Source organism: Macrosteles quadrilineatus, unplaced genomic scaffold, assembly GCF_028750875.1.
Source record: "Macrosteles quadrilineatus isolate MER2022 unplaced genomic scaffold, UCM_ALF_1.0 Scaffold_5__1_contigs__length_97177068, whole genome shotgun sequence".
Lineage (NCBI taxonomy): Eukaryota > Metazoa > Arthropoda > Insecta > Hemiptera > Cicadellidae > Macrosteles > Macrosteles quadrilineatus.
In genome coordinates, this window is record NW_026542598.1 from 31,836,384 (window position 1) to 31,859,299 (window position 22,916).

The following is a 22,916-nucleotide window of genomic DNA, read 5'->3' on the forward strand; positions in this document are numbered from 1 at the left end:
GACGAAAAAGTATGTCGGGCGATGCCAACGGTAACACCTAGTTAATTAATAAAATCTGACCCGTTAATACTGTAGATATTTAGTTACAAGAGAAAGTAGCCTAGCAGTGACCCAGGGGCATGGAGAGAAACAGGTTCGCAAGATGATGGACTTAATATCGTATTTTGTTATTTACAGTATTTCACCTATGCAAAGTTCTAACTAGATATTTTATACATATAATTTCCTTCGGCATTTATACTGCCTACTTTGTAGCCGTAAATATAGGAATTACCCACATTACCCTTGTATGGGAATGTTTATTGCTCCAGACTTTTGGGTTGGCAGCACTGTTCACCCCATAACAACTACTCCCTCCCCCAGAAACCTTGCAGCCAATGAGAGCAGTCGATGCCCCCACCACAAGAGCAAGAGGGCGTTCATTACCTCACCAAATTGAAAAGTAACCAACCTGACCGATTTCAATATCGGGCAGGTAGGTCCCTTCACCAGTTTGAAAGGTTACCTACTTGAAGGGATCCCATTTATTTTATATTTTCGATAGGCTCGTATAGTATACTCAGTGGGTTCAGCTAATGGTAATTTGTGTTTTTTTGAAGAACACGAAAGCTTGGTTGCCGGGCTATGAAAATATTGACTCCACTTTTTAAGTAAACACATTGATTTTCAACTTAAATATTGTTTTTGTTTTCAGTTCTATATGTTTTATTTTCAATCAATAATGAGCTGGTGTCACCTGTCTGCCATGTTATCTTATGGGACTTCTGGCTCTAGACAACACCAATTGCGACGTTGCCAATCCTACTAGGCCGCGGCCTGTAGTTAAAGATGGCCGTGACTGTGATATGCTACAAGTAACGGTTATTTTAAATAATAACAATTAAAAGAAATATTTTTAAAAATTTGCAAATGCTCATTGCTTAAAGTTTTTAAATAGCAACATATCAGAAAGATATCTTTTAAATAGCCAAGTGACACATCATTTTATAGTCTTTTTAAATCTTAATAACTTTGTAATTTACACAAAAATACTTCGTATCTTTTTTAGTTTTTGTTTAAATAACAAAACCCCTAATTTTCCTATATCAAATGCATGTCATTTATTTGGGTTTAACGTTTAACACTAAATTAAATGGAGCCTTCAGTGTTAAACAAATAACACGTTCATAGAAAATCACATATCATACAAACACTGCAGCTTCATAGATAAACATATAACAGTGCAAATGTTATCTTAGAAAAAAAGAGTAGGAGCCAAACCATCCAATGAGAACGAGGAACGAGCCATTTCATTTAGTTTTAAAACCTGACAAACCGTCAACACCCGAACCGATTGAACGGCGGAATACCGTTAAAGTTAAAAGATTTATTTGAATGTGTTTTGTGCGGAAGTTTATTCCTACTCAACTCAGTAAATAGGTTCAAAACCTAAAGTTATAAGTGAAACAGAAACATGGGTGATTACTGTAAATCGCCGAACCCGTAAGTTTTCTTTGTTTATTTCATTACCGTCCGTAAAAACGTTGACGAATTTATTGGAGGGAACAGAATGATGGTGTGAGTTCCCAACTCTGAGTTACCAAACTTTTATTTATCACTATAATAAAAATATGTACATGGAAAAACCAATAGCCTATAATAGGCCAAGGCTATTTCAATTGCTGACAACCTTGATTTCAATTAAGGTAGTTGTTGTTGTTAGCTTGAAACACATTAATGAACTGGTCTGGGCTCAAGATCATGTAGAAACATGTATTATCAGGTTTAAACAAAATTAGCCTAAATCATGCATAGACCTGGTTAAAACAAGTAGGCTAAGAGCAACTATAGACATCCCAAGAACAAAACCTGCGCAGAAACGAAAAGATCACGTGCCGGTAGATGTGGCGTACCATTCAAACCTGCGCGGCTCGAAATGGCCCAGGGTTCTTTTGTTTCTGGTATTACTATAATTAAAAGGCCCATGTCTGGTTTGGATTGGCTAGATTCCCACATAGAACTTGTGATATTTTTAAAGCTAGGCCTACCATTATCAGTAATCAAGCTATTAAACAGCTTAAATATCAATATTGTATATAGATTTTTATTTGGTTTGATAGGCCATATTGTTTTTTTTTTACAACATTTGCCTCTTAGCATGGGCCTAGGTCAGGTTAACCCTTTGAGTGCCAACGTCCGGGGAACCGGACGTTTTTAAAACGAGCCAAAAGTGCCGACGTCCGGCCGACCGGACGATTTTAGAACGAGCCAAAAGTGCCAACGTCCGGCTGACTGGACGTTTCGTAATGATCGAACAGTTGTCATAACAACCGAATGGATACTCGGATTCTTTTAACCCATATATTAACATTGAGTCGAAAGTTACTAGATGCGATACATCAATTTTCGTTGGTCGAAATATCGAAAATTCGATTTTTACGAAATTTTAACCTAAAAATCGCCAGATCGCGCTCGGCATTTTTAGCGCGACCTTAGGGAAAAATCATCGGCATTTTTTGAGCGTTACTTTTATTTCTCGCCTGGCACTCTAAGGGTTAACTTAGTTAGGATCAGTTTAACTTAGGGCTGTGCTTTACTTTAGGTCCTACACTCATTCAAATGAAAATATCGATATTTCGATTGTTTCATGTGATATATTGTTTGGTTAGTTACCGGTAGGTTTGGTTAACCAACCAAACGATATATCGAATGAAACAATCGATATATCGATCGATATTTTCATTCGAATGAGTGTAGGACCTAAAGTAAAGTGCAGCCCTCAAAACATATAGGGCAATTCCATAAAATGGTCAACCTCTATACTTTTTTGTCAACTTTATCAAACCCATTACTGTTATACATTTTTGGAAAGCTCGTTAGTGTAGCTTTCCACTCATAACATTGGTTACAAAAAAAAAAAAAAAAAAAAAAAAAATATATACATGTTTTTTTATAGACTACCGTTTTTTTTTTTTCACTCCGATTTACAACCATGTTGGTTATTTTCATAACCAACAAACAAAATTTACTCAAATAAGCCTTATGAATTATTTTTTTGATAGTTTAAGAGTAAAGCTAAATATTAATGCAATTTAGAATTAAGAAAAAGGTTTTCTGTCCACCCTACAGATGTTTAACATTAAGAAAGATTAAATTCTACGTCCGACACCAAAAATGTACGTTTAGTTTTACTGTGGCTAGAGGGATTTTTTTTAAAGCTTGAAAACTAGTATGCAAAGCAAGTTTACATAGGTCTAAATGATCCATGTTTGGAAAAAAGTCTATCATGTATGGTTTTTTTTTAATCATGGTGTCGGACGTAGAAAATATTTCCTACGTCCGACACCAAAAAAGTACTAAAATTGGGTAGTGTATGTTAAATACCGTAACATGCTGCATATACAGTACTATAAAACCCTAAGTTGAGTTTTTATCATAGTACTCAATTAACCTGCACTAAGGAACCTTTCAGTTTAGTTAGATGTAAAATTTATCCCACACCCCCATTGTTAAACATAAATAAAAACATATCACCCAAATTTATAAGTTTTTGTAAGCTTCAAAAGTAAAAAAAAATATATAACATTTGCTACAACTGATTATTAAATCTCCTAAACTGTGTTTTAAAATATTTAAACAAAACCCATATAGGCTAACATGATGGGAAACCAATAAACGTTTAAGTGTACACATTACCTATGAAAATATAATAGCATGCCAGAAAGTTCGCAATTTGGCAACATTGTTTCTCTGCACACTACATTTACAGCAAGAAAAAAACATCTTTAAATTGAAATGACCTAAACCTTCAGGATTTAGTGCCTCAAAAAGACTGGGTTGTGGTTAAATACGATAATGATTACTATCCAGGTGAAGTACAGTGTGTTGAACAAAATGAAGCCAAAGTGAAAGTAATGCATTGCTCCAAGTCAGGTGCATACTATTTCTGGCCAACTGATGAAGACTGTATTATGTACAAAGCCAAAGACATTGTGAAGAAAATTGAGCCTCCTGAACCTTACGGAGGAACAAGAGACCACTATAAATTTAAAAGTATCATCGGTCCACTTCCAGATGTGCTCCCTTGAACACATTTTCTCATGTCTTACTTTTAGGCATATAACCCAAAGTGCCCATGAATTTTTCATTTCATTATTTTTTTTAAAGAGACTAATTTGTAGAGAATGGGTAATTTGTAGGAATTAAGAAGCTGTAACTTTTTTAAGTTAAATAAGCAAAATATCTAATAAAAGATGTAAAGTGTTTATCAGTCTTTTACTTTTTCCCTGAAGGTAAAATGTCAAACCATATTGTGCAACGTAAATGTTCGAAATTTAAATATTTTAAACCCAGGTATAGAGGATTTTAGTAATTTTATTTGCTCAGGCTCATTTAAATGCATGAATAAATGTTTAAAAGGGTTCATATAAAATTGTGAACTTTTTTTTACATTTAATTACTACCTATTATTTGTAAATCTAAAAAAAATCACACAACCTACGTCCGACACCAAAAATTCTACGTCCGACACCGTAGGAGATTTTTTTTTTTTGTCAAAACTATTGAACCAAAAAACTTGAACCTAGGCTCTTTTTAAAGCTAATAAGTTTCTTTACATCCATGATTTTTTCTGTTGTTTTATCTCTTTAAAATTCACAGTTTTTTAAAGTCAAATAAGGAAAAAAGAAATATCGATTTTGTGCACTCTACGTCCGACACCGCAGAAAAAATTTTTTTTAGCCATTAAAGATTTTAAAATTTAAAAAATGTTACATATGAAAATGTTCTTAAAGAACTGTTCTTTCAAATAAAAATACTAAAGATTAAGGTTTTTTACAAAAAGTAATTTTAAAGCATTAAAATAGCAGAAAAATGTGTCTGAAATCTACGTCCGACACCGTGGAATTGCCCTATAAACTTTTTTAATATAGGCCTAAATGTTAGGCTACCGGTACCTTGTCTGTTATTATCATAAGCTAGGGTACCGTACGTTAAACTAAGCCAAACTTACCTGACCCAACCGCCACAGAACAGTGTCCAAAAGATTCTTCTTAAAAGGACCCTATTGCTTGAATTGTAGGTTTAACTCATGTTAAACTTATGATTGATTTTACCGTAGGCTAAACAATTCTCATAAGATGTTTTTTCATAGGTTTTTGTTTTGTTTTAGACAACAGTTTGACGAAATAAAAGAGACCATTGATGAAGTAGTACATAATTCTTTAAAAGATATTGTACAGGAGTGGGAAACTATTTATGGAACCAGCTCAGAGGGAGTTGTGAAAGAACTTACATCAGAACTTGCAAAATGTCTGGAGGTAAGTTTTAATTAAAACTCACCATAGCAAGCTGAAATTTGAGATTATTTTATTAATTTATGGCAATTAAGTTTGAAACAGGCCCACACAATCTATGAGAATTGTTATACTTTGTAGGTTTTAATCTGTGTCATTCCAAAACAGTTTCATTCAAACATGTTTTTTTTCTTCAAATTAATTGTTTGATATAATAGTAGGCCTATATTATGTTACTAGTACTGAAAATATATGTGTATACCGGACAAGTACGGTCGTTCCCATGGGAGACGAAGTTGAGTGCGGGATTACCATACGAATACGACTCCGGTAAACACATTTTAGACAAGTGAGGTTAAATATTTTACGCCATACTACTCTTAGCTAACTTAACAATAAAAAACCGCTGGTACAAATTACTACCGACTAAATTACGAACAATCACTACTCGAAACCTCTAAGAGAGGTTATGTTTTTGTTTAAATAACCACTCATTGCCAAATATCAGCTGGTTGGTGTCCGGTAAAAACTCATTACAGTACAGTAGTATGTAATGAAACCCTATTTGATTAGCTGGCGGCAAACAGCTGTTTTCTGGACTAAATCCTTGCGTGGGAAGTTTGTGAAACCAGTTTAGTGTGGCGTAAAACTATACTACGATTGATTTCATAGCAATGAAAGCCAGTTAAGTAGAACAATCATGTTTCATGATTTTTAATACCCCAAAGCAATAAATAAAACGAATGTTTATAAATATAATACAAAATTCAAATGTTCCCACACTCTGCACTGCTAGCTTTTACTACTTCCTTCACAACTTCCTACGTCGTGGGGACTTGTTTCCCCCCTTCCCATAGCATTTTAGTATTTTAGATACAATTATCTAACTGCCACGCCATAAACGTTTCCCACACTTCACACTACTCGCCTTTACTAACTAACTTCCTTCACCACTTCCTACGTCGTAGACCTGTTTCCCTCCCTTCCCATAGCATTTTAGTATTTTAGATACAATTATCTAACTACCACACCATAATCGTTTCCCACACTTCGCACTACTCGCCTTTACTACTTCCTTCACCACTTCCTATGTCGTGGACCTGTTTAAGATTAAATGTTATTGTTATAACCTTATTTAGCTACGTAAATCAAATCTGTTGATGTACTTTAGAAAGTATGTTTTATCTATGACTGTACCTATTCGATCAGTGGTCGTTTCCAAATTGCGACTTAAATGTAAATCTAAGACTTTCTCTGTGGTATTCGATCAGTTGTCATCATGCAAATTTTGTTCCATTGTACTGTGTTTAAGTCGTGGCTTGATTTTATTTAACATACAGTATGATTCTTTGTTTATTTTACATTTACGTTGTTATTTTGTAACCATCATGGCATCCCATTAGACCAATGTTAAAATTTTAAAACTTTGAGTTACCTACTTTAAAATTATATAGGCATTATAACAAATTGAAATTGGTTAAGTCTAAACCATCCAAACATTTGACAAAACAAACCTTGGTAAGTTTGGCTAAAATATGTTCAGCCGTTATTGAGATTGTGTTATAAAGATTGCATTGAAGTTGATCCCAAAGAGCTTCGCTTAGTTCCACCATAGACAAAAATAGTTAGATATAGACCGTCAGCTGTGCTGCGGTTACCATAGGTCCAGGCGCACACCGCTGGTAGCGCCGTGTAGTTACGGCCTACGCGCCACGTAACTACACGGGCGCTCCCAGCGGTGTGCGCCAGAACCTATGGTAACCACTGCACGGCTGACAGTCTATATTTAATTCTTTTTGTCTATGGTTCCGTTCAATTAAGAGTTAGCTCATTCAACCATATGTTTTCAATTGGTTTTAGGACTTCTGGAAACAACAGTCTTTGAAGCTAAGCGATATAAGAAATGAATGTCTCAAGAATATTGAGGTCGTTGGGCAAGAAGCTGTTCGCCTGGAGAGAGTAAGTTTAAGTAACTTAACCACAAACTTTTTAGATTGAATTTGTTTCCTTTAACTCCTGATTAGCTAAGTGGACTTTTTCATGTCTTTGTAAATTATATTTGGAGATTGTAATACTTTGCAATGTTGCAATGAATTTAACACCATTTTTATGATAATTAGCACAAAACATGATATGATAAAAACAGGTGGATGGAATGTCTTGAGTTGCAATGGTTCTATTTCAATATCTGCGGGTCCATATAGATGAGATATCCATTCCATATAGGTGAGATATACCTCTTATCCAAAGCCAATGGTATCTAATATTCAATGACTGCAAATGTCTTGTATTAACGTGGAGTTGTGCATCGTAGGTCCTGGGGCTGGAGCAGCGTGTGTGCAGAGTGTCCAACAACATACCTCTGGTGCAGATGGAGGAGCAGCTTCAGTCTCTCCTAGACTCCTACCAGGAGCTGAAGAAGGAAACGCTCAAAGAGTATTTTCAACTTCAGACCAAGGTAAGTGCTCGTTCTTCAGCAAATGTGGTGAGTCGGTAGCACAGCAAATCCAGCAGGATGTCCTGGCTTCCACCACTAAATTCTATTAGTTTCACTCAAGCACTGTACTGGATTATCCCTTGTTTTGCTGGATACGTTCTACACACACGCTTGAGGGTTGTATGGACAAGCATTACAGGCTTAAAAGAGGCCACTAACTTTTTTGATAATGCGTGTTCATGAAATGATTACAGTAGAGTCTAGATTAGCTGATCTAGCTATCCAACCTTCCGTTATCTGATCCTCCTTGTGATCGAGCACTAAGAGGTACATTGTGACAACCTGAAATATAGGTAGCTAAAATTAGGTGGGCGCTTCAGAGGGATAGCCAATCATGGACTAAGATAAGTGGCTGTTCCCGCAAGTTTGGAAGGAAGACACATTTTCCTGAACACTGATTGTTTACTTCAGCTCAGCACTCTCTGTGCTACATCATCTGTTTCTGTTTTATATTCTCTCTCAATATGTCTACCGTTAAAAGTGTTTCTTGCAATATTGGTTCAACACTTCACAGGACAAGCATAAAATAAGTTATTCTTGCCTATTATAATGGAATGGTCTGATTTTGTAGTAGGCCTATGATTTTATTATGTAAATTCTGATTTGTATCAATTTGATGTATGTTCTAAATTATATTACCGTAACCCATTAACCGTGCAAAAATGTGAATTGTCTTATTTATTTCCATTTGAATTCTATAGCCTAGTAGTCCCACACGAACCGCACAGGTTGTATAATGAGTCAAGTCTAACTTCAAAATAAGACTTAACTACCCCCTGCATAAGAATCTCATTTTCCTGTTGATAAATATGTAAGTTTAATTGAACTGACAATTTCATTGAAAAAATATAAAACAAAAATAGTACCCCGTTTTATCTGTTGTACAAAAATGTGCATAACTGTCTTACACACTCCATTAATATTAGCACAACTGAGATCTGTAGCCAATGTTTCTTGGAATAAACTGTTCTCATTCATTCATCTTAGGCATCTTAACTTGATTGTACTTTTGAGTAAAAGACTTAATTAGGCTACTTAATAATTTTTAATCCTTAAAATGGTGCTATGTTTCAGGAAGCCGAGCTGTGTGCAGTTTTGGACATGGAAACACCTAAGTCCAAGGTGGAACTACCTCATAGTGGAAGCCCTCAAATGGGCCACTATGTTCCTACTGCGAGTGATATGACAGAGTTCAAAAAGAGGATTCAAGACTTGGAACAGCTAAAGGTAAGTATCATTTTAAAAGGATTTTTTTTTAAAGTAATAGAGTTTTAACCTAGTTTACCAGAGAGAATTAAAGTCCAAAGACTAATAGAAACACACGAAAAGAAAACATAAAACTGATATTTCGTCATAGGACGCTCGGGATTGTTTTCACATTATTTCAGGCTAGACCTAAGGGTTGCGGCATTATCACTTGGATAAAATCCATTGGTGATGTGGCGGTATTTGAACCCGCAAACTCAAAGACCGAAGTCCCGTGCTAGACCAGCGTAGGTTGAAGAGATTTCACTCAGAGACCATTCTTCTACCTGCTTGTATATATACTGCTTTTGTTACAGGAACAACTTGAATATGACTTTGAGGAAGCAAAAGCTGAACTCCGTGAGGTCATGGAAGAATGTAACATTGCTCCATTCAATCAAAGGGAGCTATTTGCATTTGGTCAAGCTCAGCTTGCTATGACAACCCAAAATTTGAAGATATTGCAGGTAATTTCCTGGGTCTACAACTCTAAGAATAGAATATCAGTTTTGATGTTTGTTTGTTTTCACATCCAGTGCCTTTGGATGACTGAAATCTGTCATCGCTGGCTGATTGGTAGTAAGAATATATTTAGAAAATCCTAGGAGCCGTAAAATTTTAATTTCTGTGGATCCTAACATCTAGTAGTGTCTGTAAGAATGCAAATTTATTATGTGTCTCCGTGTGTTTTGATGCTAGAGTAATTTCAGACAATATTATGCAATACTATCCAAAGTTTAAACCTAATTTAGATGATCTTGTCTAAGGATTCATAGCGACTTGGATTGATTCACCAAGACATACAGTTGTGATGAACTTAAATGACAATTACAGTAATATTTTGAGGATTTACATTCAACATACACAACGTCGTTCACTTATAAAATCTGCTACGCATCCTTAAGTTCCTTTTCATGCCAAAAGCAAGTGTAACATAAATAAAAAAAAAAAATTACTCCGCATGTCTGTGTTTCTATTTACATCTTGTAATGTCTGATTTTCAGAAATCTGTAGCAACGTTTAGAAAGAAGAAGGACGATTTGATGGCAGAATCACAACGTCTTAGAGATCAAATCGACATTCTCTCTAAGAAGATGTTTAAAGACTACAGTGAAATAAGGGAATTCCTTTCTGAAAATAGTGGATTCACTGAAGCAGTGATTAATAGAGTATGTATGGTTGTTTTGTTACTTAGTAGACACATCATTGTCTTTTTTTAGAAAAATAAAAATATCAGTACAGTCCCACGAACTCAGTAGCTGATAATCAAACAGTCAAGATTTCTTGGTGATCCCATAAAATGTTAGCACATATCCCTACGCCAGTGTTATTTACATCTCTGGGAGCGACTGTGTTGGCTAACTAAAGAATTTTGGAAAGCTCAATAATCAAACAGTAAATCGTCACTGTCATCTGGGCCTGACGATACTGAACATTACAGGATTTATGTCACTCATTCCTGATGACCAGAGCGAGCGACAGTCAGCATCATAACTTGCATTTTTGGTAAAATAAAAGTCAGGTATATTATTGGAAAATTAAAGTTGATGTATTTCAATTATTTGTTGATTTTTTATTCAGTATCTGATGATGAAAAAGAAAAATTTACAATATCAAGTCTCAGTTTTTATTTTTGGTCCTTTTTCTCAGTAATACGGCATTCCTCAAACTCTGCAATCCTCAAATCTACATTAAAGCGAGTTTCTGGGACTGTTCTGTACAATGGAATTTAAACTAATTTTATATGCATTACTTTTCTTAAACGTAAACCAGATTTGTTGATACAGTACTTTATTAATGTAGTAGGCTACCTCTACTTTAGTAACGTGTAACAATGCTGGTTTGGAACGAGCCCTCTGCACTATAAAATGACAATAAACATTACAAATTTAGGGCCTCATGGACCTTTGCAGTTAATATCATTCTTTTTACTTTGGCTTGCCTAAGAGATTTTTACAGTAACAGTCCTACACTGTCTTTAGCTCAACACACAGATCGGTATGGTGACATTCAGTGGAGGTTAAAAAAGAAAGTGGAAAAACTTACAAAAATGAAAGCTGTCACAAACATGAATCATTTACGTCATGTGAATGTAGTAGTAAGCTTTATTTAGTGTTAAATGTATTGTTTCTATTCATTAAAGTAATGTAATGTGTGTGTAATGTAATTGACTGTTTGGTTGCAGCTGAAGGAGAAGTTGAAATCACTGAAGGATGAAAGAAAGAGCAACTTGAAGGAATTGATTGCCAACAGCCGGACAATGCTTACTGAACTGTGGAAAAAGTGAGTTTATTTTGAATCTGATGCAAAAACCAGCTTCCAGCTTATACTACCATTGATTGTAGAACTTTAAGTATTTACATCGTTTACCATAAAATAAACACAGAGCATAATTAGGATTTACGAGTAACGATTACAATCAGATGTAGGATAGGCCTAGTGTAAAATAAAATCATTTGAAAATTAACTAAATTCAAACATTTTTTTTGTAAAATGGCTTTTGACCAAGGTTTTTAAGACTGTAGTGGTTAGGATTTTACTTTTTATTTTAAGAGGTTGGCTGCCTCATTTACCTTGCATTCAAAACTCTTCTATTGAGGCTCCAAGAAATCTGTATTTATTTGTGTGTTTTCATCAAATTTTGTCAGGGAAGTAAGCCTGTTAAACCTATAAATTACAAAATCCAGAAAATCCGTGATGTGAACAAAGCTAATGAAAGGTCAGGGCCGCTTTAGTTAATGGACTTCGAGGCACAAGAGGTTTTAGGTTTGTTAGGGGCCCAAGAAAGAGATAAATTACCCTGCAAGGTAGGGAGAAAGGTTCAATTATCTATCGGACCCATAGCGCATCACAAGCAAACCACAGACCTGTGAAAGGTTGTATTGTTCATTTTCAAAACCCACATCTCAGAACTGTAAAAACTTGGGTGATGTAAGTTCAATTATATCAATTTAAGACTACAAAGACAGTTAGTCAAAGAACTTGAAAAAATAGGTTGGTTCAAATAAATTACTACACTACAGTACAACTCAAAATACAATAGGCCACTTTTTACTAACACAACTGTTTTACTTTCAAAATGATTAGTTGGAACAACTAATTGAACATATAATCCAACTATTCTAGGTGTTGCTACTCTGAAGAACAGATAGATGAGTTTAAGCCGTTCCACGCCACCAGACTGTCCGAAGAAGTCCTTGAGATACATGAGCTGGAGATTGAAAAGCTGGAAAACTATTACGAAAACTGCAAGTAAGTTTTTCAATTTGAACACTTTTTATTCACTTGTTCTCAATTTAAGATGATAATAAATATTTTGTCTTTTTTTACAGATTTAGAGTTTTTTTAGTAAAGTTATATTAAAATAAATTACAGTAGTATAGCCAGGCCTACATCAAGGTCCAATTTTTAAATGTATACAGAATGTATCTTACAGACAAATTTTATTTAATAAAATGCATAATAAAATATTTTCTTAGGTAATGGTAGTACTCATAAGTCATAACTATTGTTCCAACCCCGGGCTTGTCTACAAGTAAGTGATAGCAAAAATGTAAGATTGACCTATTTTTAAAACTCAGTAATTTATTTTTGGAAAATCTTTACCGGTCATAATGTTTTGTAGTACAGCGGTAAATTATTCAAATTTACTCCACTGGTTAGGGTACTTACAAAATTAATTTTGTAGAAATTTTACAAACTTATTCGTAAAATATTTTGGGAACGGTCAAATAATTAAATATTTGATTTATAGGCGGATATTTGAGTTGGCAGAAGAGCATAGAGAACTTTGGGATCTGTTGTTGCATCTAGAAGAGCAAGCCAACAACAAAGATCGTCTCTTCAATAACCGTGGGGGCTGCCTTCTAAAAGAAGAAAAAGAAAGAAAGCTGCTTCAAAAGGTATGTTATAATAATGTATTCATAGTAAATCTCAGACTACTTTCCTACTATTAACTATTGTAACCATGAACTATTGTACCTATTGACAACTTACCTATTAGAAGTCCTGGATAATCTGTTACCACTTTTTGTAAGCTGGAGTTTCAACTAATTTCAAAAGCACTGATTGACAACATTACTGGCAAAGTGTGTTAATTATACATGGGCTGTTTGTAAATTAATATCTCTAAGTTCTCTGTACACGAGTGAGCTAGTTTGATTCTTACACCAGTACTATTTTCTTTACTTCATCCACCACTACTGCCCAGGGTGTACACACAACGGGAACTCCGGAATGATAAAAAGTTAGTCCTGTGGACACCCTGTAGCTGGTTCCCACCATAGACAAAAAGAGTTAAATATAGACCGTCAGCTGTGTTGCGGTTACCATTGGTTCTGGCGCACACCGCTGGGATCGCCACGGTAGTTACAGCGTACGCGCTACGTAAACTACAGCGGTGTGCGCCGGAACTTATGGTAACCATGGTAACCGCAGCACGGCTGACGGTCTATATTTAACTCTTTTTGTCTATGTTCCCACATCTATGTGGCAGTTAGTCTCGTCTTAGTAGCCAAAAACTATGTGGAAAATCAACATTCTCTTAAAGTATTGATTGCATCTGTGATTAGGTTTTTGCGGAAAGGGGTCAATCTATTTTTTTATTGGATATAATATAAAGATAAAGATGATTCATTCAAACAATACATAGCCAGATGTTTTTACCTAGAATAATGTTGAACTACAGGGTGCAGCAAAAGTCAGCGTACCGAAATTGCAGCTAAACTATTATTGTAAGTAACTGTTAGATAAGCTGCTCAAAGTGACCACCTGCATTGTCTATACACATGTAGTACCATTCCAAGATTGATTTGCAAATTCCTTTATATAGTTGTGTTGTGAATAGAATATCAAAATGTTCCGTTATCAATTCTTTTATTTAAATGTTCTAAACTTTGAGGTTTTTCCGAAAAACACGTTTAGGAGGTTGTGTTCCAGGAAACTGTTGTTCGTATGCTGCAATAACATCTGTATAATCACGATCAATTTTTCAAAAGAAATACTCTATAGATTGTTTGCGATTTATAATTATAAACACTAATGTATAGAAGTTAATAGAACAAGCACCTCACTCACCAACTTCAATTCACAGCCACAGGCAGAATACTGACACAAAAAAAACCCTCGATAAAGAATAAACTAAGGCAAAATAAAACATGATATCACATTAAACCAGATATGGAGTGAAAGTAAGAGATAAAAATAGCGCGAGAGATAAACAATGCGCTCACCGGGTCTGCAGCGGTACGCTGGCTTTTGCCACACCCGGTATATGGTACCATTGTTTTCAAACAAAGTATTTTACAAGAAAAATTGGATTTTTAAACCATGTGTGGGATTAAAATGTGATGTGGAATGAAACAGCATTTTAGGTTCTGATGCTTTATTTATTGATAATCTTAAATTCATTGCTGTCCAGATACAAAGTACATACTAACCCGAAATTATTTAAAATTTTGCAAAGTACTGTAACAATGTTAAAAGAGCTATTTTGCATACATCAAAGATCACACGCGATAGAATTGGATTTTTTAACATTCATTCGGGACTAAGGAGATTATTCATAAAAGCAATATAAAGCAAGATTTTCTCGACCCCTGAGCGATATCCGTGTTTTGGTTGTGTGGAAACACTGTGACATATTTGAACTTTCTAGAAAGTACCTGCTGTCAAGGCCAAGCTTATGGCACGTCTTCAGTCGTACAAGGAAGAAACTGGCCGTGACTTCTTGTACTATGGTGAGCCTCTGGAGCTCACAATTGAAATGAAGGAGCTTGAAAGAGAGAGCACCAAACAAACTGAGAGAGTTCTACGGGTAAGTGAAACATGTACAGTAGACCCCCTCTTAACCGACCCTAATGGGACCTGACCTAGGTCGTATAACTCAAAAGGTCGGTTAAAACGGGCAAACCCTAAAATCATAACATAATGAAGTGCTATTCATTTGGAATTATATAATCATTATTTTGAAGTTATACTTGTATTATTTATAAAATAAACTACTCTTATCTCCTTTTTCGTATTGATAGAAAAGTCACAAATAAACACAAAACACGGTTAAGTCAAATAGGCCTACTTTCAGTGGAATATATTGTAGTACTAGGCAAGAATCAATAAAAATTCCTATTTTAATAACATTAGTACTGTAAAGTATTAATTATTGATGCTTTCCAAATCCATCGTAATACAGTACAGAATCTTTTGTTAAAATTAAAGATACAAGCAACCATTTTGTTACAAGACAGGATGTTTATTTATAACCTCTCACTGGAGGCTCAAGGCACAAAATTTATCTTGACCTTGGAGTTGTTAACCCCCCTTCCCTGCCCTCCCAACAAGTTGCAATGTTTGTTTACTTCAGTGATGAGATAATCAGTTCTCAAAAACGTAACGCACTTTACGACGTTATAAACTTGCCTCACAGATACCGGTAACAAATCAGATCAGATGTGCTCGCGCTACGAAGGATGATGACAAACTGACAACATGCTATATTTTTTGTGATCAATACAAAATAATGATTCTTAGTCATATCCTGTGGAGATAAGCGTATGGTTCAGTTCTCATCGACCAGCGTGGGAGCGGATGAAATGCCGAGATTCCTAGAAAGAAAGCAGCGGTTAAACCGAACTGCTTTCAAAGCAAGGTCGGTTAAAACAAACTGTATTTGTTTACAATCGAAGGTCATTCATTGCTTTAACTGGCTGCATTTGATGGAAAATTGACAATGTCATGTAGGCATGTGTTTTAGCTTATAGAAAGCTATAATTTTACAAGTTTTTTTACAATAGTACAGTAGAACTCCAATTTTATCTGAACTTCAACTTTCCGAATCATCGCCGATTCTCCTATTCACTTACATAAACAGTTTAAAAATCTAAAACTGCAGTTGTAAGAATCATTATTCAATAAGGATGTGCTACAGAGTGTTTCCTCACTGTCCTATACTCACAGATATTGTTTTTGAAACTTTTCAGAAAGCAGCAAATAATGCTGACAACTTAATGAAATCTCGAGTCGGACATCAGACCATGGCGGGAGTAAAGCGACGAGCCGCGGTGACTCCACAAGACCAAACAAAAGCAAGGAGGATTGAAACTGCTTCATCATCGTCAAAGTCAACATCTACTGCCTCCTCATGCAAAGGAACCTTGGTTAGTTGATTGTTGTAATGTATTTTGTTCATATGTTAATTCTTATACCCTGGAACTAAAATGATAACAAAATTTATATCTGCTTTTCATAGTCTAATAGTTGCTTAGTGCCGCAACTAGTTTTGATTTGACCCATCAAAAAGTCATCTCCAGACTTTGGAAGATGTCATAATCACTTCTTCAGTAACTTATGCCCTTGAGTGTTTACGCTCAACCTTTGGCTACAACTAGACATTTCATCTCCATGTTGAAGTTGTTGCCAGTTTTGAATCTAAATCGTTGTAGTTTATGCCAGCCACCGACAGATTGTGGTGTAAATTACCAAATACTGTCAAATACATGAACTTTATTACCAAGTCAAACTGATCAAACAACTTATTGTGAGCTACAGCAACTATTATGATCCATCAACTATGTTTATGTTAGCAACAGAAAATAAGGTAGAAAAAAGAAATTTTGGCACACACATTCTTTGACTGACTCACTCAATTGTTCTTTTTTTATAAAAAATTGGCAACAGCTGGTCCATATGGGATGTTACTTGAGTTTAAAAAATGTAAAATGGGTATACCGTTGGTATTTTAAAATGAATAAATAAATAAATAGTATCCAATGGTTCAACTGGCTGACAAACAATCAAGAAAAGCACAATAGTTGTAGGCCTACTTTTTCCTCTTAATTATTGTAAGAATGTAAGGAGTCAATGGATGACTTTCTGAAGAAGTGGTTATGACATCTTCCAAAGTCTGGAGATGACTTTTTGACTGCAGAATAGAACTAAAGAAAATCACAATTGCAATAAAATACTCCTGCGGCAGCAATTATATAACATTTTCCCAAAATCTATTGTATAAGAAATTACTATTTGATAGAATTTTAGTAACAAATTTGTTTGGTTTCTAGGTACGCAAAGAAGAGAACACAGCGGGAGTAAGAGCCTACCTCACTACTCCAACTCCGAGGAAAAACCGAATGCCAGCCGCGAGCACTCCACAAAACGGTAGTCTGTCATATGAGTCGTTTCAGGTGGGCGTGTTAACTAACAGGAGACATGTGATTAAAAAATATGAAATGGAGGAAGCTATTTGTATATTAGTAGTGGTTTATCAGAAGTTCCTATAGCGTCACATTTTTTCAATGTCCTAACAGTCCTGCTTTTCTAACTATCCGTTCTGGAATCTGGCATTAGGTACATAACCAAATGTACAACTACTTTAGATAACCTACAGGGTATCTACTTAACAGGGTTGTCAGCAACCGAGAAAATCGGGAATTATGCGTGAATTTTAACCGCCGTCAAAAACCGGGATATATGCATGAAAATGGTTTTATTCGGGGATTTTCTGTGAATTTCAACTATTATCATTATGTTCATTTATTTATTCGTTTATTGGCAATCCCACAATACCCTGGTTCCAAACTCCTAAGTACTATTCCCTTGGTACGTTACACATGGCAGCCGACATCTCTCAATTCTCGCATTCAGTGATACCACTGAGAGTTCTATTGTTTGGTGATTCCTTCGGTTGCGTTGTAGCTCTAGTTCAATGCTCAACTATCGCAATAAGTATTTTTCTGCGTTCGTGTAGCAAGCAATGGCGGAACTGTTCAGTAGAGCGGACACTAGACAGACGACACGACGACGTGATGACAATACAATTCCCAATCAACACTCGACTGTGGATTGAATCGATGTTTTAGATTTGACTTTTAGTTTGGTTAAATTTAGGAAATACATAATTTTAATTGTAATAATTATTGGTTTTTTTACCGGTTTACACTTAATCATAAGTAACTATCGGCAAATATAACGCGAAAATCATTATGTTCGGGAGTTCGAAACTGCTTCAGGAGGTCTAGCTCAGTAGTAAGTTTATTCACTGCACAATGTTAAACTCATTAATGCTAATTTTTATCATTAATTTGCAGTGTTTGTCAAGTGAATAAGAGTTAATTTGCCTTAAGGGCTAATGAACGTATGTGGGTTTTAAATTATTTACCAATATCCATTATTTTAATTTGTTTTCAAAACTTTTATTGGGCTTTTCTTATAAGTAGCTTATATTAGTCGCCGGGAATTTTGTACTTTTTAGCTGGGAAAGCCGGGAAAAATGTGTGAATTTTGTTTATAGATTCTGCTGACAACTTGCTTAACCTAGATTAAGTCATGGATTTTGTGGTTAAACGTGAGGAAGATTCTTTGATATCGGAGGTATCACTTATTCAAATGTCGCTAGAAGAGCAGTAATAAAAGTTTTCAGAATTTTTTGTCCAATAAAATTGTACTCCTATAAATGTGCATGTTATAACATTCAGTGCTTTGTGTTTTGGTGCTTAAAAAGTCGGAATAATTTTGTTTAAAGTCTATTTAAACTCAGGAGTAGGCGGAACCAGTCGACCGTACTAATACCCTCACCCCTTGAGTCTATTGTGCAAGTTCGGGTAGGGGCACGCGTCGTCGGCCTTTGTCGGTGAGTCATTGCTGCTGGTCCCAGTGTCAATATGCAAACTTTTTTAATTGAAAGAAAAACTTAAAACAAAGTATATCACGTGCTGTGTTTTGATCGCCTGATTATTTTGATACCAAATATGAAGGAAATCGGTTAATTTTGGGGAAGGCAAAGTAAATAATTAAATCGTATACATGGTTTTCAAATAATGTTTAATGGTCATAAAATAAATTTTTTATCGAATGACTTTGATTAAATGATTGATGAGTTTTATAACAACCTCTTAATTACTACTTTACACAATAAATATCACCATACAGTACAGTGGACAGGCAGTTTTTTGTTCATTAAATTTCATTATTAAAATATAGACATAAAATTTATACTGTTATCAGTGTGCATTTATTTACACTGGTTCATTAACTTGATATTGACAACAAACTCTATTAAAATTAAATACATCTTAATATTATATTATATTATTATTACAAAAAAAAAAGAAATAGACATCAAAGTATTCTTTTCAAAAATTTTAACACTATTCGTGCTATCGACATGTTTGAACATAAAAGTTGCATTTATTTCAATGTTAAGCAATTGCGGGAATTCCCGTCATCAGCACCCAACGTGTTAAAGACTGATTATTTGGGCCTAAAATTGGAAAATTTAACGGGGTTGGTGCACTGTGTATTATAATTTATCAATTATCAATTTTAAATTTTCTAAAAACGTTAAAAATTTAATAAATACTTCTAATTTTATGTTCAATAATTAAAAATGAGCCATATCAATTATATAACTAACTCACAAAATATACGTTGCAAAGGCATAACAAAATAATACACGGAAAACCCAAATATACATTATTTAAAACAATTTAAAAAATCTACTTACAGATGTAGTTACACTTTTATTTACAAATGGACGGCCAACTCGTCATCAGATCCATCACTTTCTCACTTTAATTCACTTTGCCTTCCCCAAAATTAACCGATTTCCTTCATATTTGGTATCAAAATAATCAGGCGATCAAAACACAGCACGTGATATACTTTGTTTTAAGTTTTTCTTTCAATTAAAAAAGTTTGCATATTGACACTGGGACCAGCAGCAATGACTCACCGACAAAGGCCGACGACGCGTGCCCCTACCCGAACTCGCACAATAGACTCAAGGGGTGAGGGTATTAGTAAGGTCGACTGGTTCCGCCTACTCCTGAGTTTAAATAGACTTTAGTTTAGGGCCTTTTTGTAAAACTGGGGTGTAACTAAACTATAATTTTTACTGTACCTTCAATTTACATTGTAACATTCCTAATATTTTTTTTCACTGTGGATCTTGGTGTGTGTAAATAGTACCTGTGCAATATTTATCGATCAAAGTCCTGCTGCACAACTAATAAGGCCAAAGTGTGGACCACCTTGAAAGTGTTGGACAAATAATAAATCATAGAAATTAAAAGTCTGGTTTTTTTTCAAAGTTTCTTCAATGTCTAGTGATTTCTTTTTTCATTATGCTTAGTGGCCCAGGATCACTTATAGAATAAAATGGTTTATATTACCTTTCCGTCAGTGATCCTATTGTCGTCTTATGCGACCGGTTTCAGGATTAAAATCCCATCATCAGGCTGTAAAAAAATGTCATGTCACTCAAATTGAGGTCGTTGGTAAACACAAAAACACACACATACAACCATCCACCTCGCAGACAGTAACCATAATTATTCCAGCCTTGACAATAACCTACACATTTTACATATTTACCCTAAAAAAGGACAGTTTTTAGATTGTTTAGAAGAATTCGAGATCTACAAATCCATCAAAAATGAGCCACAACACATTTTAAATGAACAGGCCTCTTTCAAGTCGAACATTATCTATGACGCAGCGATTAGAATAGGACAAAAATACCACCGGCATTCCATAAATAACGGGAGAGGAGCAAGGACACCTCAGTCATGACCACGCAACTACCCGTGCCGCGTCGTAGTGTCCTGTACTGGCCAGTAGCAATGTTATTCCGTATTTTCGTGTTTCGTATTGTATGTGTGTGTTTTTGTGTTTACCGACGACCTCAATTTGAGTGACATGACATTTTTAACAGCCTGATGATGGGATTTTAATCCTGAAACCGGTCGCATAAGACGACAACAATAGGATCACTGACGTACAGGTAATATAAACCATTTTAGTGATTTAGTGACTGTAAAACTATTTGTTGTTACATGTAAATTATTTAAAACACATACTTACTCCCAACGCCATATATGTAGGTATTTCACCGCACCAATCATACCCCTCTCGATCCAAGTCTTCGTTAGTTGTTCCTGTTCTTTCTATATCAACTGTCATTTGGCTCCACCATTTTTGCCGTAGACTTCCCTTGGTCATCTTCCTTCAGGGTTCCTTTTAATACTTGTTTGATATTATTGTCATATTTCTTCTCAAAACATAAAATTGTTTACCCAAAGTAAAATAGAGCAATTTTTTAACTTGTTCCTTCACGAACAATAGTGTATTGGTTTTCCAGCTCTGAGACAGTGCTTGGCACAGATATCAGGGTTGGTCTTTGGACTAAACCAAACACAGGTTTTTAACAACCAAATTAAGTAAGCATGGTTACCACATCCAACTATGTTAAAAGACTGTTTAGGCCTAAAAAGAGTTCTATGCGTTGATTGTAGATTTGATTAAAAGTTGATCAAAGAATTGTTTTTTTTTGTTGCAGGAGCATATTGAGAAATCTAAATATGCGGCGCACAACTCAACGAGATGTGAGCGTCAAAGAGCTTTAAGACCAAAAAATCTCAACCAGACTCGAACAGTTGTGGAAAAAACAACCCCTTTCCGAACTCCAAAAACTCCGGGAAGGACTTTCACAAAAACTCCCACGAAAACACCCTCCAAGATCCCGTTCAGGATTCCAACAGGGTCAAAAATTCCCAGTCAAGTTCCCCCGGTGAGTCCCCGAAGAAAGCCAGCTTTGTCCACAACCAAACTTCCAATCATATTTTGAAGTTTCAAAAACTTTATCTTGTCAACAAATCATGATACAAATCTAGATACAAATGCTGCTGAAATATTCAAGGTTATGTTTTTAGGAAAAAGTATTTTGCTTGGATTAAATGAATATATAGGATGGAGAGGACACAGCTAACTCACCTGATGAAAGGTTGCAGACGAGTCATAAAACACACACATAATAATACTTGATATTTCGCCTTTTTCAGAGGCTTCTTCAGAAGTAGGCCTAGATGGCAATTACAAGAACAACAGTTTAACTGTTGTTAACAGTTACTGTTAACAGTTGTTCTTGTAACTGCCATCTAGGCCTACTTCTGAAGAAGCCTCTGAAAGAGGCGAAATATCAAGTATTATTATGTGTGTGTTTTATGTGTTCTTTGACTCGTCTGCACCTTTCATCAGGTGAGTTATCTGTGTCCTCTCCATCCTATATATTTGCTGAAATTCATAATTTTTACTCTGTATTAACAATAATTTTATTTTTGGTATTGTGCAATAAGATTTACAATAATTCTTTGTTTTTATTTTCTTGACTACAAATAATTGTTAAAAATATTTTACTGTAATTGATGCAACATATTGTAATGTATTGTTATATGAATATACAATTGTAAAATGTGTTTATTTTAGGTACTATTTTTGTGTTTGTCAACTGTGTTGTCAGCAATGTATTTGTTTAAGTAAGAAACTGTATTGTAATACTGTATTGCAGTATCGAGTCCTGTGTACTATCCTTCTTTGTACTGTCGTGTTAGTATTATTAATATTGTAAAGAATGTAAATAATAGAATATAGTACTCATTGTTTTTATACACATAAATTTAATGTAGAATAGAAATAAAAGCTATGAACAACGTTGATAAAATTTATTTTTTTTGCCCATTTATTACAAATATACTATTTTCGTCTGGTTTTTCTAGCTGCTGAATACATTTGTTTTTTCGGCACCAACTCAACACACAAAGATCAAGTACAGGAATTTTCATTGTAGCTGAGTTTGACAACGAAAACTTAATAGTGCATTAAAAGTGTCGCACGACGTTCAAACAACCATGCAGCTGAATTCGGCAGCTAGGAAACCCCACATGTATTCTTTGTTTGAAGTTCATTTTCGATGATGGTGGATTTATGGTGTTGAGGGAATATTGCGGACATTTTCCATTACGATAAGTAAAAATAAAAGTACCTAACATAACAAGATTAGTAACAACCCCTAAGGTAAATTTGGGAAATCACATAGAATAACCACTCAGAAAACGGTATAGTAGTAGAAC

General features: G+C 35.0%; 1 protein-coding gene across 2 annotated transcripts; it reads left to right on the forward strand.

The window, feature by feature from the left end:
• The first annotated feature begins 1,349 nt into the window (after positions 1-1,349).
• LOC128994564 (protein regulator of cytokinesis 1-like) lies at positions 1,350-21,807 on the forward strand. Of its 2 annotated transcripts, none has more exons than XM_054419208.1 (14): positions 1,350-1,482; positions 5,150-5,297; positions 7,134-7,232; positions 7,588-7,731; positions 8,845-8,997; positions 9,333-9,482; positions 10,020-10,184; positions 11,201-11,298; positions 12,142-12,267; positions 12,770-12,917; positions 14,672-14,830; positions 15,993-16,169; positions 17,073-17,195; positions 21,347-21,807. In XM_054419208.1, the coding sequence occupies exons 1-14, from the start codon at positions 1,454-1,456 to the stop codon at positions 21,632-21,634; spliced, it is 2,007 nt and encodes a 668-aa protein (XP_054275183.1). In that variant the 5' UTR covers positions 1,350-1,453; the 3' UTR covers positions 21,635-21,807. The 2 variants fall into 2 exon arrangements, with proteins under 2 accessions (XP_054275183.1, XP_054275184.1); XM_054419209.1 differs by having other exon boundaries at positions 17,073-17,169; positions 21,347-21,489.
• The last annotated feature ends 1,109 nt before the right edge of the window (positions 21,808-22,916 follow it).

Bases quoted from the DNA above. Each gene is read 5' to 3' on its own strand.
- LOC128994564 (XM_054419208.1), top strand. From the start codon at position 1,454: ATGGGTGATTACTGTAAATCGCCGAACCC. The intron at 1,483-5,149 runs GTAAGTTTTCTT...GTTTTGTTTTAG, and splicing joins TACTGTAAATCGCCGAACCC to ACAACAGTTTGACGAAATAA. The intron at 7,732-8,844 runs GTAAGTGCTCGT...GCTATGTTTCAG, and splicing joins ATTTTCAACTTCAGACCAAG to GAAGCCGAGCTGTGTGCAGT.